The sequence below is a fragment of the Setaria viridis genome, chromosome 9, assembly GCF_005286985.2.
Source record: "Setaria viridis chromosome 9, Setaria_viridis_v4.0, whole genome shotgun sequence".
NCBI classification, from domain to species: domain Eukaryota; kingdom Viridiplantae; phylum Streptophyta; class Magnoliopsida; order Poales; family Poaceae; genus Setaria; species Setaria viridis.
In genome coordinates, this window is record NC_048271.2 from 54,056,380 (window position 1) to 54,075,390 (window position 19,011).

Consider the following 19,011-nt stretch of genomic DNA (forward strand, 5'->3'; position numbering starts at 1 on the left):
AATTAGTTTTGTAATTAGCTCATGTTTAGTTCTCCTAATTAGCATCTAAATATCCGATGTCGGACTAAACTTTAGCTCCAGGATCCAAACACCCCCTAAGGGATGAATATCAGGTGCTAAACTTTTGATGTGTCACATCGGATGTTTGGATGCTAATTAGAAGGACTAAATATGAGCTAATTATAAAACTAATTGCAAAATTCCTGGACTAATTCGCGAGATGAATCTATTAAGGCTAATTAATCCATCATTAGCAAATGGTTACTGTAGCATCACATTATCAAATCATGGACTAATTAGGCTTAATAGATTCGTCTTACGAATTAGACTCCATCTGTGTAATTAGTTTTGTAATTAGACTATATTTAATACTCTAATTAGTATCAAACATATGATGTGACAGGTACTAAAGTTTAATACGTGAGAGCCAAGCAGGCCCTAAGACAATTCACGAAATGGCATCAACCTATCGCACTCCATTGTTGCATTACGGATATTATTTAAGGAAGTTGCCTTTTGCATCTGACAAGGGCAGAAGTGATATGTTCGAATCCATGTCTTGTTGTCCCAGTGCCTGCTGAATCGTCCCACACTATTCTTTGCTAGCATATTTTGCAGGCTGTAACCTGGTTCCTGCTCGATCCCAGTCAGAGGCAAAGTACTGTAGCACCAGTGTCGCTTTTAACTTCACCAGATGATTTGGTTTACAAAAAGAGAGGTGATTAGCAACGGAATCCACCCGTCGGCTGCACAGGAAGTATTGTATTGTTTTCAGGTCTTGATAGTGAACCTGACATTGATGATGACTCTATTTTACAATGGATGAGTTATTAACCTCGGTACTGAGTCAACTGCGCTACTAACCTCGGCACTGAGTGAACTGCTGATTCATGAACCTTTACCTTCTGACTGGGTGCTTAACCTCTCATGCAAGGATAGTGCATTGACCCCTGTGAATTTTGGCAGTGAAATACACTAATGGACACAGAGAACAAGCACAGCAATCTGATGCCAAAAAGAAATCCCTTCCACTCTTATTACGCACGTTATTCCATTCATTCTCCACTTTGCAAGGGAGAAAACAGTATGCTATGCATTGTTGTTATACATACATACATACGCATCAGCTTCGGGTAATGTACTAGTGTCACCAACTTCTCCGGTAGCCGCGTTCCCTCATCGATTCCATGGTGGTTCAGGTCAGGGAACGCCCAGTGTTCCTCCCGCACATATACACCTCGTTTTCTATCTCGCCCTATGGTGTCGGTACGGACCTCTATGGTGTAAGTACACTGGCAGATATGGCTATTTTACCTCCCAGACTCTATTTCTTGGTTTGGGGTGGGTTTAAACTAAAGCCTCTCTATATACAGCTCGACCGAGTGGAGTATTCAGATACTAGCTGCATGAACATAGATGACTTGTCCTCTAAAAGCCTCTGGGGCGTGTCGAACTCTGCAACTTTACCTGAAATCAAGACAATGAGATAAGTTATTTGTAAAGACTTCAAATTCACGAATTCAATGACAAGTGGCAAAGAAGTGAGCTCAAGAAATCAAGCTACGGACAAGAAAAGGAAGCAAGGTTAATTCGTGAAAGAGCTCGTACCATCACTAAGGACCAGGACAAGGTCACTGTCAATAACAGTGGGTATACGATGAGCAATGGTACAGACTGTGCAGTCCTTGAATTCACTACGAATGATCTTTTGGATAAGATTATCTGTTGCTGTGTCAACAGATGCTGTTGCCTCATCAAGCACCAAAATTTTTGCCTGCTTGAGCAGCGCCCTACCCAGTGCAATAAGTTGGCGCTGTCCCACACTCCAGTTATCCCCATTTTCTAGCACTGCAAAGGTAAAAAAAAAAAAGAAGTCCAGGATGAACAAATTTTGCATGAAAAAGCCACACTCACTCTTCAAAGAAGTGCTTGGCAACCTAAAATATCAAACCGACCTGGACTGTCAAGTTTTTCTTCCTTGGAACGAATGACCTCTCCTAGCTGACACTTCTCTAGTGCCTGAAACAGATGTTTCTTTGATAAGAATCACACATGTTTAACGTGAGTTCAGTACCAAGGTGACCAGGATTTACCTCCCAAATTTCATGATCAGCACGCTCTTCAAGAGGATCAAGATTCATTCTTATAGTACCCTCAAACAATGTAGGGTCTTGTGGGATGATGCTCAACCGTGACCGCAAATCATGAAGGCCAATTGCAGAAATGTCAATGTTGTCAATTATAATCTTCCCTCCAGTGGGTTCAATTAGGCGGAAAAGGGCCTGAATAAGAGTAGATTTACCACTCCCAGTTCGCCCTACAATCCCAATCTTTTTCCCACCAGGAAACATACAGCTTACACCATGAAGAACTAATGGTAGATCATCCTTGTAGCGAACCTTTCATATCCATCAAAAGCAAAGTTAGATGCCAAAACTCAATAGATCATAAATTATATGCATGCGGGGCAATTATATAGTAAAGAGAAAAATGCTAATAAATCAATATTAGAATTATATAAAATTTGCAAGTTGGAAACACCAAGCAGCTTTATAGCAATGCTAAGGAAAGCCTTATCATTATCTCGCACCTTGAGATCAATCAGTTCAATGTTTCCATTCTCAGGCCATGATGATTGTGGACGGCAATTCTCAATAACTAGTGGTGCTTCACTAGGAATCTTGCAGTATTGATAAATGCGCTCAACAGAGATTATCCTGTTCTCTAATTTACAGAAGCTCAATATCCACCTTGACATGCGAGCATTTAAATTAAGTCCATATGTGACAGCGAGGCCAGCCATGCCTGTCAATTTGAAAGTCCATTTAGATACTGGATAAATCAGAGCTGACAAGAGGATGCAAGTTTTCTACTGCACAGAACAAGATGTAGTATAAAGCAGGATAACAAAACACAGTAGAACAGCATGTGAAACATAAAACATACTTGGTTCGATTGTGCCAGGAGGAAAGCTCACAAGTATTGCCATGCAAAAAGCAAAGACGAAAGTCGAGAGCAATTCCATTCGTAGGCAGAGCCACTCAATAGCAGCAAGGCTGGAAAATAGAGGCCGAGCAAAACAGTCAAGAAGGTAAAGATTCCTTTTCATGAACCGTTTCTCTTGAGCAAAGCCCCTTATTGTAGCAGCACCAGCAATTGATTCACTAAACAAATGGATCACTGGAGACTTCTGGACACTCAAAATCCTAGTCAGTTCCCTTGATGAAGCAATATAATACCTCTGCAAAGGTGATGTTAGTTGCAAGTGTTAGTAAAACCCCACTCTAATTTACCAGAAAAATTATACTTCTAAATAGGTAATTACTTATCACTGTGATGGTTCAAACAAAAATATAAGAAAATAGAGCTAGAAGTATATCGTTTAATAAACATAAGCATGCAAACCAATTTCCAAGACATCAACAGTGAACCAATGACATATTAAACAAACAATAGGAAGCATGTTGTGCCTATGTCCGGTGACCTATTGTTAAGGATCAGTTAGCCGAAAGTAAACTCTAGTTATACTACCCATCTTGCAAAAGGTGATTGGAGTTCTTAAAATCTATAGGCTGTCCTATACCAATTTTCTAAATTTCAAGAAAAACAGCTGGTGATGTTAAATCTCAAACTTAGATAAAACTTAATATCCAGTGATCACAACATTTACCTGCATCCACATGCATGCAATAGCCATGGGAACTATAAGAATCAGAACTTGCCATGTGACTTTGCTCATGACAGCAACAATTCCGAGGAGTTGAATTGTCGTTGATGCAAATCCACCAAGCCTGAACGCTATATCAAGGTCCACAACACTTTGATCTACAGAAACCTGATATAAAGTATGAATAAGGACTCTTAAGAAGTACATATTACAGACTTATATTAGGGCAAGAGCAAGACTTACTCGGTTCAAAATCCGCCCAGCTGGTGTGGTGTCAAAGAATGACATCGGAGCTCGAAAGACACACCTAAGCATTTTTACAAAAAGCTTCTGTGCAGCTGCTAAACCAAACGTAGCCACAAGAAGGCTTCTCACAAACACAAACAATGAACTCCCAAAAGCAAGGGACATATAAACAACCAGAAGGACCACACTATCTGTTTTGGGTGCATCTCCTTCTGTTTGTGGGTTTGCCCACGCCATCCACCAGTTGCTCGCAATCTGAAGCACTTGGAACATGGTTTGAGCCAAGATAATTAGCGGTATCAGTGTACCTTTGTAGGCTTCCCCCATGTACGACAAATAAACATTTAAGCTAACTCTTCCTCGTTCCCTTTCCTCCTCTTGAACAGTACGTTTCTTCTTACGCTCCTCATTCTTCTTCTTTTCCTTTATTCCCCGTGTCTTAGATGGTTGACCATTTTCGTGCACCTTGTTTTTCAGGTTATCAATATTACTAATGCTTGGTGTCAATCTTTTGTTAGGAATAGAAGAAGAAACTGTATCTCCATCAGAATCTTCAAAAATGTCCATGGTTTCAATAGCTTCCTTATGAGCGGAAACCAAAGCGTTGAAGTCAGTTCCAGCTTGCAGAAGATCATCGTACTTTCCAGCTTGGGTGATATGGCCATCCTTAAGAACCTGTACCAACACATAAGCATATAAGAGGGATTAATACAGGCTCATTAAGTCATTAGACCATGCACAATCCCATGGAAACTAGTCCTGTAGCCCTCATGTACAGGTCGCATACATGGTTAGCTTCCAAAAGGCAAAGATGGACCAATAGGCAATATGACTATTAGAGAACAATTTTATATGATGATAGGAATTGAAACGGCATGCCCATGTGCATTACTCATCATAATATACATATCGATATGAAAATATGGTTACCACTCACCAGTATCAGATCAGCAGCTGGTAGAAACTCAACTTGATGGGTTACATAAATTACTGTTTTGGTCGCTAATGCACTCAGTATGTACTCCTGCAAAACAGAAGCAGAGGCATTATGCAATAGAAACAGCTTCAGAAACAATTAGAATAAGGCAACAGTGGTACCAACCTTAAATAGTTCGCTACCGGTATGAGCATCGACAGCACTGAAGGGATCATCAAGCAAATAAATGTCAGCATCTTGGTAGAGTGCTCTAGCAAGCTGGACTCTTTGTTTCTGACCTCCACTCAAATTAATGCCTCTATCACCAATAATAGTCTGATCTCCGTATTGGAGCAACTCAAGATCTTTCTTCAGAGAGCATGCCGCAATGACTCTCTTGTAACGTTGTCTATCCATTGGACTGCCAAAAAGAATATTCTCTTCAATGTTTCCAGATTGTATCCAGGCAGTCTGAGGAACATAAGCTGCTGTGCCACTTATCCTGACCTGAAAAAAGAGGTGGGGGGAAGGTAAATGTAACAGAACTCACATATGAGTTAACATCGATTTTTTGTATTTATACTTACATGGCCACACAATTTGGGTATCTCCCCAAGTATAGATGATAGAAGACTTGATTTTCCAGAACCAATTACACCACAGACTGCCACTCTCATACTTCTCACTACACTAAGGTGTATACCAGAAAGTGTAGGGGTTGGAGAGTATGGGTTCCAAGAGAATGTACCATCCTTGATATCAATTGCCTTGTCTGTACTACTTTGTGGAACATTTATAGTTGCATCATCTGGCAGTTCTTCTTGCTGCAGAAAATGAGACAAACGGTCCAACGACACCCTTGTCTGTGCCATCATAGAGATAAGATCTGGGAAGTTCCTCAGAGGTTCTTGAAGGATCCGAAACGTTGCTAAAGCAGAAAGAACCCCTCCTGCAGTGAGCTGGCCACCGAGCAATATGCAAGTCCCAAAAGTTATGACCGAGACAAAGATAGGCGAACTCCAGAAAACGAATGTGACTGCAGCCTGTGAGTACAGAGCCCAGCGAAGCCACCTGCATTCCACATTCCTCATCGTTTCCAACTGCAGCCGGTACCGATCTTCCCATGCCTGCAGCTTCAGAATCCTCATATTCTTCAGGCACTCAGAAGTCTTGCGCATGCGCTCATCCTTGGATGCCATCAACTTATCTTGGTAGTGCTCCTGCAGCTTTGCCACAGGAACAGAGGCTGCAATCGATAGCACAGTTGCTATCAATGTTGAAACCATGGCGATCCCAACGTTCTTGTACAGGATGGCGAGGGCAAGAATGATCTGCAGTGGAAGCATCCAGATGTCATGAAAGTACCATGCATAGTCCCCCACACGCTGCACATCGACGGCCATGTAATTCACAATCTCACCACTCGTGTGGCTCTGCCGTGAGGCGTTCGACAGTCGGAGCCCCTTCCTATACACCATGGCGGTAAGCCCAGACTTGACATGGATTCCCATGATGTCCACACCCAGGTACCACTGTCGAGCAGTGAGTGTCTCAAGCAATTTTGCAACGAAAAATATGGAGGCAAGGATGTAACCTTCATGGGGGAAAGCGATGTTGCCACTGAGATAATCCACAAAGTAGCTGATCAGGTAAGGGCCAACATATGACACAATTGTGTTGACAGCAGCAAATGCACCATTGACCGCAGCCTCTCGCCAAAATGACTTCAGTATTGCCCATGTCAGTGATGGCTCCCTGTACGGATTCTCCAGCCTCTGGCGCTCGTAGTGAGCGCTCATCGCCTTATAGCATGATTTTGCACGGTCCTTGTGCGCCAACAAGGGTATGTCAGCTAGCTCAAGTGGCCGCTGCGCACCAATTGAGAGCAACGGGCTAAGCCATGACAGTGTTGCAAGGCTGAGGATCCCAGCATCAGCGTAGGGAGTGACCCTCAAACACCCGGGCTCCTCCTCTGCCTCTCTTCGCTGCCTACCAAGCAACAGCGGCTCATGCACGCCGTTCTCATCCGTGAACTCAAATTCCAAACCGGTGGATCCCATGACACCAACCAAGCAGAGGAAGCCCAGGGCCGGGACGGACGCGAAGTTGGCAACCATGTGCGCGTAATCCACAGTGCGCGGCTCGTCGCGTATGAGGCGCCTGGAGTCGTCGTACGCGATGCCAACGCAGAGCGCGAAGGAGACCACCCACCAGACCCGTACCAGCGCCGGGAACCTGGCCCAACCGAGGGCGCGGGCCTGCAGCGCGAGCACCAGCAGCGCCGCCCAGGCCACCGCCTGCACCGCCGGCAGCAGGAGCGCCCCCGCCGAGACGCGCGAGCCGGCCACGGCCACCTCGTAGCTCAGTGCGGCGACCTGCGCGAGCAGCGCGTACGCGCATGACGCGAGGACGGCCCTGTGCCAGGCGCGCGCGGTCGCGGCGAGGGTCCCGCCACCGGCGGCGACGACGGCGGCGGGGCCCCGGCGCGGCGCCGCCTTGAGGCATGACGCGCAGCGGGAGGCGAGCGCGCGCGCGGCGCGGAGGAGCAGGAGCAGGGCGGCGAGCGCGAGCAGCGAGGCGTGCGCGGCGGCGGCGGCGGCCTCCGGGAGCGGGAGGGAGGGGAAGGAGGGCGGCATTGGGAGGCGGTGGGGATCAGGAGGGGAGCGGGGAGGGGTTTAAAAGGCATTGGGTTGGGGGGCGCAGCGGCCTCGCCACGGCAGGGGAGGCAGGGCGGGGGTGCGGCCGCGCGACGCGAGGTGGGGGGGAGGAGAGCTTTTGGGCGGCGGATTACGGCATCGGCGGATGGCAACAAACGAGGCCTTTGGCGGTAGCAGCAGCCTCGCCCGCGCCTGGTTCGAGGAGGAGGAGGAGAGAGAGAGAGGCTCGCTGGGGGATTCCGGCTAATGCAGATGCCCCTCCCTAATGCTCGTCTCCTCTGTCTGATCTCCCTCACCAACTCTCTTTCGTGTTCCGGCGCGGCGTCCCTCTCGGGTCACCTCTCCGCGCCCCGCCGTGGGGACGGCGGCGGCGTGGGAGTGGGAGGAGTGGTGGTGGTGGTGGTGGTGGCAGTAGGTGGCGTGCGGAGCCGAGGGGGAGGAGGATTTGGGGGACGGATCGGCGTGGGCGGTGGTGGGAGATCGACGAGGCGGAGGCGGGGGACGATGCGAGGCGAGTACTTGTGGAGAGGCAGGAGGGGGTTAGGGGCGCGTAGTAGTGGTGGTTTTCTTTTCTTTTTCCTTTTTCCTTTCTCTTTTCTACTCCACCGCCCGACGCCCGTCTGGTTTTGGCTTGCAAACAGATGGGATGGAGCGTTAACAGGGGCACGGCGATGATGAGGAGGAGCAGAGTTCGTGGCGGGCTTTGCCTTCCCGCTGCTCACTTCCATCTCTTTGGTGTCATCGTGTGCTGCATGGCGCATTTAATTTAATACCTATAGTTTCTTAAACTATGAAAAGGAAAACACTAGAGCGCATTTATTGTTAGCCTACGAGAGATTGTGGTGCGCGTATTTGCAGGGCTCGCCGGCCTGCCGGAAAACGGAATTTCCTCTTTGCAGAAGGTCCTCTGGCGGCCATTTTTATCTTCATTAAAACCTTGTTGCAATTCACATGACAGATTTCCGGGGGAAAGTAAAGCATTTCAGACCACAGGAATAACGTGCGGGGTGGGGAAAAGGGACTGCTGCTTCGTACGCGGGAGGGAACGCGACAGTGGGTGCACACTGTGATCCGGTTCAGACTTCAGACCGCTGCTACGTTCAATGCTTTGCGTTTTGCCCAGGAACTAGGGCATTTCTTCCAGGTTCCATTCACTTGAAACACAAAAAAGAGCCTGACGACCTCTGCCCACACCAAACCACTGGCATCACCTGCTTGTGTACGTCAATGAGTGGCAACAGAACGCGCCGACGAGCTCATCACTGTGTGTAATGCTTTCGGTGGTGCTGGTAAGTGAACACCGAACAGTGACGAGCGTCCTCGCATCACCGCGCGCGCTCGTGGGAAACGCTCGACCGCGTCCTAGGAACAGACGGGTGCCGAAAAGGCAGAGGGGTTTCACTAAAAGGGCAGGGGCTCCTGCTTTCGTTCCGGCCGGCCAGAAAAGCTTGCCCTTTTCTTCTCCGGTGAGGGCCGGAAAGAAAGATGCCCCTTTCGGTCACTACTCAATCGGTGATGCGGACACAACAAACGCCGCGAAGGAGCAGCAGGCAGTAGTGAGAGTGAGTAGTATACTAGTAGTACGTGGCACATGCATGTGCACCAGCTGCAGGCGTAGATGCCCAGATGGACGCAGCCGGGGGGCGGCGGCGCGAGGGGGGACCCCGGCCGGGGATATCTTTATGATATCTCGCGGTGGGGCACCGGCACCGGAGGAGTCGGCGGCGCATGCATGTGTGCGCGGGGGTTTATTCCGGGGAATGTCTTGAGCTGGCGCGGATTCTCGCACTACAGAAAGGTTCCTGGCTCAATTAATGCAGCGTAGATCTTGATCGGCGGGGTTCTCTTAATTATAGTAACCTTCTCTTAATTAAACTTGGGGGGTGAGGGCACTCTCTGATGGCGACCAGCCGTGAGCAAGTGGCCAGCCGTGCCGTAGCGGTCCATCTCGGTATGGGCATGCCTTTTTTTTAGAGCAACGGTATGGGTATGTTTATGATTTCCGACGTGGATCCGCCACAGTTTTTCTGCTAGCATTGGCACATACTGGGGCCTCTTTGACCGTGCGTAGGATTAAATCGAGCATGCATTGACGCCCTTCTTTATCGACCTTTTCTTTTTAAAAGCTGATCTTCCTTGCGTCGTGTTTGACAAAGTGTACGAGCTGCAACGGAAGATGAGTGGTATGTATACGTGAGCCCTGGCTGCCCTGCTGCTGGCGAGGATGCACGACATTGTCAACGCAATTGGCTGAGGCCCCCCCTGATGAGCGCTTTGGTGCATGGGGGGTGACGGAGCACGCACTGTCCGTCGCGCTGGGGATTGCATGCTCACCACAGCATCACACCACACGCGAACCGCTCTTTTAATTAATTATTAATCCCGTGTCCGTCATATATAGTTGGATCCATCCGAGATGAGGTAACACGATAAGATTGCATAATCGTTTCGCCTCCGGTGGAGTGCTCGGTTACGCGATCACCTTGTCACTGCCGTAATTGGAAATGGTCGCGCGAAGCGCGCGGGTAAATTGGTGGCCGTGGCACCAGCGCAACGCTAGCTTTGGTCTCGGTTCACGTCTCTCGGTTGCGTCTCGACCGCCGCCCATGGACCCAGGATAAAAAGGAGGTCGATGATGAGCCAGTGCGCGGCCGCGTGCCCTGGCACGCAACTCTCCGCAGCTAACGAATGGGATCGGAGTGAACCCGCCATCCCGCCCCCCTCGACCCGCTCCGGGTGCCGCCAGCCCGCCACCGCAGCACCGTCGAGTCGATGGATCCGTGGCCTCCAACCAGCGCCGCGTCCGGTCCGTCGGGGTTGATCGACCGGTTCGTCGCCACTCCCCGCCCACCGAGGCCAATCCAGCCGCACCACCAGGTCTCGCCATCGGCGGCAGCGGCACACTCTTTTTACAGTGGTGCGGTGCAAGAGCACGTCCAGAGACATCCACTGAAAGAATGAGGAGGTGCAGGGCAGCTGGAAGCCTCTGGAATGCTTAGCTAAACATAGTTAGAGAATGCATGCCTACTGCGCCGCTTGGACGGCGTGTGGTAGTCAGGGTCCGATAAAATATCTTCTCTAGACTTATATGCCGTGTGTGTCATATACACTGACATGTACTGCAACCCATTCACCGCCGGCCAGTATGTACAACGCTGCCAATAAACAAGTGTTTTGTTTGTCGCGGCCGGCCTCGTGTGCAGCGCAACACGAACGGACGGTGCCAGTGAATCTCCAGAGAGAAAAGATGGCGCCATAGACCAGAAGCTTTTGCTTTTGCATTACTAGACTTGGCGAATCACGACCGTGCGGGTGCTTACTGTCACGCACAGCCGATGATGTTCCAGACGCGAATACCTTTAATTTCTTTCCTCCATGCCTAATTAGCAGCTTGATTAAGACCCTGCGAAGAAGAAATAAAGGCCGGGGGGATATAAAGAGCATGACACGTAATGGCAGCGTCAAAAAGCTAGTGGGGGTTGCCTTTGTTACCAGTAGCTGGTTCCTTCTTCGCAAAGGCAATGCGGCATCAGAGTGTGCAAGCAGTGGGCAGAGAGAGCGGCGAGGCAAGCCGGCCGACCAGCAAACGGGCGTGTCCCGTCGTGGTTTCCAGCGGTGGTGGTGCCGCGCTGCCGAGCCCGTGTACCGACACGATCGGCGACCGGCCTGGAACGGCGCTGGCCAGGCGAATTCCGGTTCCGGGTGTGGTGTGGGACGGTGCTTGGACGGATGAGGCACCGACACCAATCAGGAGACGATGACGCTCATGTTGCCCTTTCCTAATGGCGTTTTGTTTTTTGAATTTTTTTTCATATCTATTGGTTTGATTGGTTGGCACAAATGGAACCGGAAAAGGAAAGCTTGACACCATGGAGCACATGCGTAAAGGGATGGTGTACAGTTGTACTTGTACGTGCACGCTTGCATGGCATGTGGTCAGGCAGAGGCAGCGGCGAGGGACAGGTGGCTCCCAGCAGACCAACTCACCAACCTGATGCTCAGTGAGATGGAGATGCAGGGCCCTTCAAAATGGTGAAAACTCCCGGGATGCAAGTTAAGGATCATTCCATGGTCCTTTAAAAGTATTGAATCGCTGGGTCTTCGCTTCAGATGGGAGATTGGAGAGACGAGCCGTGTGCATGCGTGCTGGGAATCCAACAGAGACTGCTAAGCCTGGCATGCTTGCATACACCTGTGGTTTCAAATCAAAAGAAATTCTGTGGTGGGATCATTACTGGCCGAAATTCCTTTGCAAAGGGCCGGGGTTACTGTCAGTCAGTCACATACTACGAACACTCGGGCCACCCCACCAGCTTTGAAAAGAAGCCGACAGCTACCCCAACCCAGAAAATGACTTTTGCGTTATTATTATTATTAGCACAATTAATGGAACATCTAAAAATTGCCATCCATCTTAGTTCAATTAATCCAACAATCCCTGTCGATTAGCTATTTAATGCCGCGCAATAGTTAATGTTCGGCCTGAAATTCGGGGAGGATAGAGTTCGGTCCTTCTGCCTGTCTGCCATGTACGGTAGGAGTGGGCGAGTTTGGTTCGTGTCACATCGAATATTTGGAGGCTAGTAGGACTAAATATAAGTTAATTATAAAACTCATTGTACAAATGGAGGCTAAACGGCGAGATGAATCTATTAAGCCTCGCCGTTTAGCCTTCATCTGTGCAATGAGTTTTGTAAATAGTCTATATTTAACACTTCTAATTAATATTTAGACATTCGATGTGATAGGTGCTTAAAATAAGCAACGTGATCCAAACGGAGCAAATGGACCTTAGTATGTGTTTGGATGGGAGACAATGTAGGATGGGATGGTTCCGTCCCAGTTTTTCGGGATGGGATGATCCCATTTCATGTTTGGTTGAATGTGATGGGTCATCCCAATTTTTTGTTTGGTTGGAGAGATTGCAACAGATGGGACGAGCACCGTTTCCTCCTTCCGTCAAACACCTTTTGTGGAGCCCACCTGTCATACTAAGTATCTTCCTCCTCCTCCTCCTGGGTCACGCCAACCCGCCGCCCCCCTCTCCACCCGCCGCCGCCCCTGCTCGCCCCACGCCGGCCATGGGGCCGCCCCTGCTCCACCCGCCGCGTTGCCCCTCTCCACCTCGCCGCCGTCCCTGATCCACCCGCTGCCACCCCTGCTCCAACCCCGGCCCCCCGATCCTCCCCGCCACCGCCCCCACTCACCCCCGCCGGCCATGGAGGGTCGCGGCGGAGGTCTACCTCGCCCGCGCGCCTGCGGCGGAGTTCGCCCTCGCCGGCCATGGAGGGCCGCGGCGGAGCTCGCCGGCTCGCTGTTGCTCCCTCTCGCGTGTCAGACGGGGGATGACGGCGTTGAAGTGGGACGATCCCGTCCGCTCGTTTTTGGCGGACGAGAGCGTCCCGAAGATTTGCGGTATATTCCCTACTAGGAACGACCTCATCCCGTATGTTTTCCACTCAAACACTAGCAAAAATAAGATCATCTTGTCCCATCCCATTTCATCCTCGAAACCAAACGCATCCTTAATGACTTGGAGGCACGGACAAGATCAGCCGGAGTAGCATCGAGGCATCGACTAGCTAAGCTAGCTCGTGCGAGCTGAGCTGCAATGCAGCATGGGACAAGACGCGTAACGTAACCGTGTGCTCCCTGGGTGCGGCACGAGCCGAGCCCCGGGGTCTCTGGGAGATTGGGACTCTGGAGGCGGGGCACACGTGTGCGGCTGCATGGTGGCAAGCGTGTACCAGCGCTCCCGCCTCCCGAGGCCTTCTGTGGCACTGCCTGGTCGTGGTCTCGGCGGGCCCACGCGGGCAGCGTCGGGAGGGAACGGAACAAAAAGCGGCGCTGCAGGAACCAGACAAGAGGGGGCGCCACCGGAGGTGACAGCGGCCGCGGCCGGCGCCGACGTCCGACGTGTATCCGACGTGGATGGCTGCTTAAAGAAAGAAAACTTCTAAACCAGTGTTAGCGACGGGACTGACGGGGATCAGTCGTTCCGGATGATTCCGCAACCCGGACCTAATAATTCGTCAGTGACGTGACATGTACCCGAAAAGACCCATCACCTTCTCTGTGTGCTCTGAGCTTGCATCAGTATATCCGCCCGCTCCTGGCCACTGCCTGCACCGTGCGGCGACATCAAATGCACAGTAAGAATTTTCTGAATTTGTGATAAAAAAAAGTTTTGTGATTTAATAGCTGGACTTTCTTTGTGCAAAGAGTTCGTGCCCAAGTTCGGCTTTGTTTTTGACCGCATGGCGACGAAACTTTCGTCACCAGCTTGTCCGACGGCGTTGTCCGGTTCCAACTTTCAACGCCCACGCGTACCCATCGTGACGTGTGCTACTGCCAGCCAAAACCTAGACTCCAAACGTAACATTTTTTACGAAACCTTTCAAATCGTTATCCTTCAGTTTGCATCATCAGCTGTTTCAACCCATTTCGTCGCTGTCTTTTTAAAAAAATTGCTGCTGGTTTGATCCGGTCCGTTTTTTACTTTAATAATCTTTTTAAAAAGGCCGCTGTTTTGATACGGTCCGCTGAAGCATGTGTACGTTTGCAGGTTGTTGGACCCGTGTCGTCCGCATTGTTTATTGTTGTACATCTGGATCGACCGCGCAGGCTGCTTGCTTGCCAGCAGGAGTCACCCCATGCATGCGTGTGGCAGCGACGATTTCGGCATGGGAGATCCACGCCATGCATGCTATGCTAGATTCTCTCTGGCTACCTACGGCCAAGCACAAGGATGGTCTTCATCAGTGAATATTTATTATACATGTATATATACATAATACATACAGGTACGCATGCATGCATGTTCAACAATAAGGGTCTTGTGCTTCTCTGAACATAATGGCGCCCGTGTTCAATCAACCGAAGCATCTGATGCTTAGGCGAAAACAGATGACCGTGATCACCAGGTGTCCAGCGAAATCAGGTTCAGTGGAAGTACAGGTAACACTGCACAGCGTCTAGAATCTGAAAGCAGGCTAGCTGGCCTTATTCTGTGTAGTGTGTGCTCATCTTGATCTGAAACAGAACAGGCGACGGTGCGGCCGGCAGGCCGATCGGCGGCTCGATCTGCGAGCAACACCAGGTGGATCTTCTGCTTTCCCCTTTCCTGAAGCATCATCATTGCGTTCCTGATTCTCCCCAAATCCCACCCAGCGTTTAGCGAGTGGCCCAGCTATGAGAGGCCTTTGGCTGATTTCTTCAGAGTTCAGACAGGGGAAAGGCACACAGGGGCCTTTGCCTGAAGATGCCCAGGCAGCGGGGGAAGCGATGGATGGCCCGTGTTCCGGGAAAGCGTGGCATTCTGTGCCCGGCGGCGGCTTCTGTCTGCAGGGGCCCTTCTTGGTAATGGTAACGACTCCCTAGTCCCTACCCGGCCTAGCCGGTCTTGTCACTTGTACGAGGAATGCTCGCCAGCCAAAGGCCAAACTGCGGCGGCGAACGTCACGTTCACGTCCCATGTGTCTGCCTGCCTGGTCCCCATCTGATCAAATCAAGGGGCAACAAGGGCTGCTGGCCGCAGGACGCTGAGGCTGTCAAGTGCGAACTCAAAGTCTGAACCTGAGGAAGGTGAACCCAGGGCGATAATTCAGCAGAGAGGAGAATATGCATATATGGGCCACAGACGCATCAGGTGAGCTTTGGGCCTGGAAAACAAAGGCGGGCCTTTTCCCGGATAGGCGCCGATAAACTTTTGGGCTGGGCTGTCCTGAAAGTGTGTGTTGGCCAGGAAAACAGAAGCGGGTGCCCGGTAAGCGTTGATGAACTATTGGGCTGGGCCGTGAGTCGGGACGGACCAGGAGACAACAGACAGAGCCGTATGATGCTGAATTCAAACTGGTACTGCATGTTAGTGGAGGATCTTGGTTCAGGGATCTACCGGCACGTGAATCACCACCCGCCACTACGGCGCTACGCCTCAATATATATAAAACATTCCATCAGCCAAGTGCCAACCACTGGCTATACCGAATCATCCATCCTAGTAAAATGTTAATCTGAAACCTACAAGCTACAGACCTCGCAGCCGTACCCGCATCGATATGCTTTTTCTTTTCTTTTCTTTTCCTTTTTGTGAGGTTACCCACATCATATCCATATCGACCATAAATCTTGGACAACCTCTTACCTTAATTAAAAAAAATCAAATTAAACAGACTAATAGCACAAATAATTAGCACACTGCACAAGTAAATTATTACAGATGCTGCTAGCCTACTGTGATCTTTTGTAACCTAAATGAACTAGGAGGTGGCAGATGATTTTTGACCAGACCTAAACGAATAAGACACCAAATGTTTCATATTTGGCATTAGGAAGTGATGCCAACACGGCATTTCGGTTCACAATCACCTTCCAATTCCAATGGGCGGTCCCTGGTTCTTCTCCTTCCAAGAAGCTCAGTAGCAAAGCTACCACATGCTAGCTCGTCCATACATCCTCCACCAAGTTCCCTTCTAGAAATCAATCAAAGAGGACGGTACTCCTCCCAAGCACAGAAAACAATTCAAGCCTCACCAATCCTTGCTCACATGAATGCTGCATTGCGGATCTTCAGACTTTGGCCTTTCAGAGAGCCGTCCTAGCTGCGCCAGATACTTGCATCCACCGTCAGCCTATCGCCATTTGTTTATTCAGATTTCAGGCAACGTACTGACTGATTGCACCAACCCAAAGCATGATGATCGCCCAGGCCGTGTTGCCACAATTAGCATTCTGGCCTATTTAAACAATGGTGGATCAAGATTTTTTGCTGCGTGGGATCGATGGTTCGGGAAAGCTCTGGAGCTGCAACTGTCCAACGATGCAGTGCGAGAGTTATCTATGCACATCCGAGCATTGTGGTGGGGTCAGCCCGGACCTCTCTGATTACAGCTGCAGGTAAGGTAGGGATGATGGAGTCATCGATGGAGCGAGTTAGCGGTTCGTGTGAGCCTCCAGTTCGATTAAAGTGAAAGAGATGGAACTCTTTTGGAACTGCTTTCTCGAGTCCAAAAGCTAGTTTGGATGGTAGGAGAGACAGAGAAATGGGTTCTGCTCATCTGCCATTTATGTGTCACCACAGTTCTGGTTAGGAGGAAAGCTCTTCTTTCAGTACAGTGAAAAAAACCGTTTTGGCACAAAATGTTGCCTTTCTATTCCCATCAGAGAGTACCTACACTAGATTCGTGTATAAAGAAAAAAATACATGCCCATTTGAGTTTGTAGAAATTAGGAAAATACCAATAATATTTCCTTTTGTATATTGGAAGGCTCTAGATGTGCTTAGCCACCATATTTTCAGTGTAAAATATAACGAGGACGTGAAGGAAAGAGACCCGCTTTCGCTTTACTTAAAGTTTTACTGTAGTTTTGTGTTTTTTTTCTACACAACAGCATATCTTCTATTCTTTCGGTCTTTATTCTATGAAAATTTCTTTGAAAAATTATGCCAGATAATTTTTATCTCTAGCACAAAGATAAAGATCGCTCAGGTAAACAAAAGAATTGCTGACGCATGCGCTACTCAATATTCTATTTATAACTTTTGCTAATTTGATACTAGCAAAATAACGCATTATATCACCCAAAATGTTTATATTGTAAGCCTAATAATGCCAGTTTTGATAGCTACTTTAGCTGGTTTCCTGCCATCTGTATACATTGCCTTTCATTTTGTGAGAGTACTAGGATTGCATACGTGTGCCAAGAACAGCTTTTTGCATATGATGTGCATGGAGTATTCCCAACAGGCACTAGTTTTTTTTTTATGCTTATCGTTAAGAAAATCAAGTACCAATGACATTGTTAATTACGCAATGGCATCAGCACCCGCTTAAACTAATGCAGAACCAAACACAGACAGGGACGAATCGAGTTGTATGTGGTGAGATATCATAGGCCATGTGGCCGTTGTCAAGCCACCACTTAGCCGGACTTTGCAACCAGCTTGGACAATATCTCCTGGTGATGCTCCAGCTACGTATTTTTTACTACTGTGCCGCTGCAGCCAAGTGCCATCTGGAGCCCGTTGATGAAACGGTGTGATCGTCTCGAGATTTTTTTGACAGTCGGATTTGTTGTGATCAATCTTCAGTTTGTTTTATACTTGGGTTCTTGCTCTCTATCTCTTCCTCATTGGGAATAAAGGGGAGCATCAAAAGGTGCACTTTACAGCAGGTGGATCACCTCGAAGGGGGAACGAAATCTTGAAATCAATATACTATTCAATCGAGGATCTATGTCCTGAATTTACTAATCAAGGTTCCATGTTTAACTGTAACGGAGGCTAATTAATATACTACCTCCGTATTGAAATATTTGTCGCTGTTGATTTTTTCTCGTGACGTTTGATCATTCATTTTATTCCAAAACATTTTGATACGGAGGGAGTAATTATGATTGAGATACATCAAGACAAATTACGTGAGAAAAAAAAGTTAATAATGACGAGGGATTAGTAAGGTGGCGTACATTGCACGCAAACCATAAGGGAACGTGTCAAGTACAACTTGAAATTTAGCTTGGCTGAACTATAATTAAACATTTAGAAATCAGATTTGACCCATTTGATTTAGAACTTCATAAACATTTAGAAGAGAAAGCTTAAATGGCAAACCAAATTAAATGCCCTCACCATCCATTGGTTTGCCTCTTCTTTTACAAAGAAATCATAGAAATGAACTGGATGCATCAATAAAAAGGCCCTACATAGGAAAGAAGGGAGAAGAGGAAGAGATAACAAAGAAAATGCGGATGGATCGTTATGCACTCTTAGTATATTGCGACTTGAGGCCTCAAGATGATACGCGACTCGATATTTGATCTTTTCGGTGAGTGATTGTCACATTCTTGTATTCTAGCATATTCTGCGCATGCCGGTGTTCAAATAAGCTTAATAGTTTATAGACCTAATAACTCATATATGTTGTATAGCGGAGTTTGAATTTAGGTCATCAAGCAGGTCCAAGATGCATGGCCATGAGACATTGACTTGGCTTTTTAATTTGTTGGGTTTTCTAGGGTGTGGCGAAGCGAGGCTGAAGCGTTCTAGGGGCCAATCTTCGCCCGTTACTAATTCACTATTTACCCTTTTTTACATGGCGACGTATAATATCCACATGACAATATGAATATATATCATGAGATGAAAACTACTATGTTTTTTGGACGTGCGGATGCGGTAGCAGTGGCATTGTGTTCTCAGCTGTATGATGTTAATTCATGCATGGATACATGCCTTCGTTTTTTTTTTCCTGTGACCTCAGTGAATATATTATCCAGCCGTAGTAGGTGTTCCATGCAAACACTCTAATCAGTCACACCATTGTTAGGATGATAAGAATCTCCACGCACTTCATTCAGAAGATCATTATAGCAACGTCGAGCAGGAAAGAAAAGGTCGGAGACGGAGCAACACTTGGGTAGTTGCATTTGGAGATGGAGAGAGCCTTTTCAGGCCCTGGCGGCTTCTAGACATGCACAAGTACATCATACCACATACACACATTTGTGTGTATATATATAGTATA

General features: G+C 48.4%; 1 protein-coding gene across 1 annotated transcript; it reads right to left on the minus strand.

The window, feature by feature from the left end:
- Nucleotides 1–1,006: 1,006 nt before the first annotated feature.
- LOC117837389 (ABC transporter C family MRP4) lies at nucleotides 1,007–8,046 on the minus strand. The gene is made up of 11 exons (XM_034717005.2): nucleotides 5,417–8,046; nucleotides 5,016–5,336; nucleotides 4,851–4,937; nucleotides 3,911–4,588; nucleotides 3,671–3,835; nucleotides 2,947–3,241; nucleotides 2,591–2,805; nucleotides 2,094–2,399; nucleotides 1,956–2,019; nucleotides 1,609–1,848; nucleotides 1,007–1,467 (listed from the first exon to the last, which is right to left on the minus strand). Exons 1-11 carry the CDS (start codon nucleotides 7,463–7,465, stop codon nucleotides 1,364–1,366), a joined length of 4,524 nt encoding a protein of 1,507 aa, XP_034572896.1. The 5' UTR covers nucleotides 7,466–8,046; the 3' UTR covers nucleotides 1,007–1,363.
- Between the last annotated feature and the right edge of the window lie 10,965 nt (nucleotides 8,047–19,011).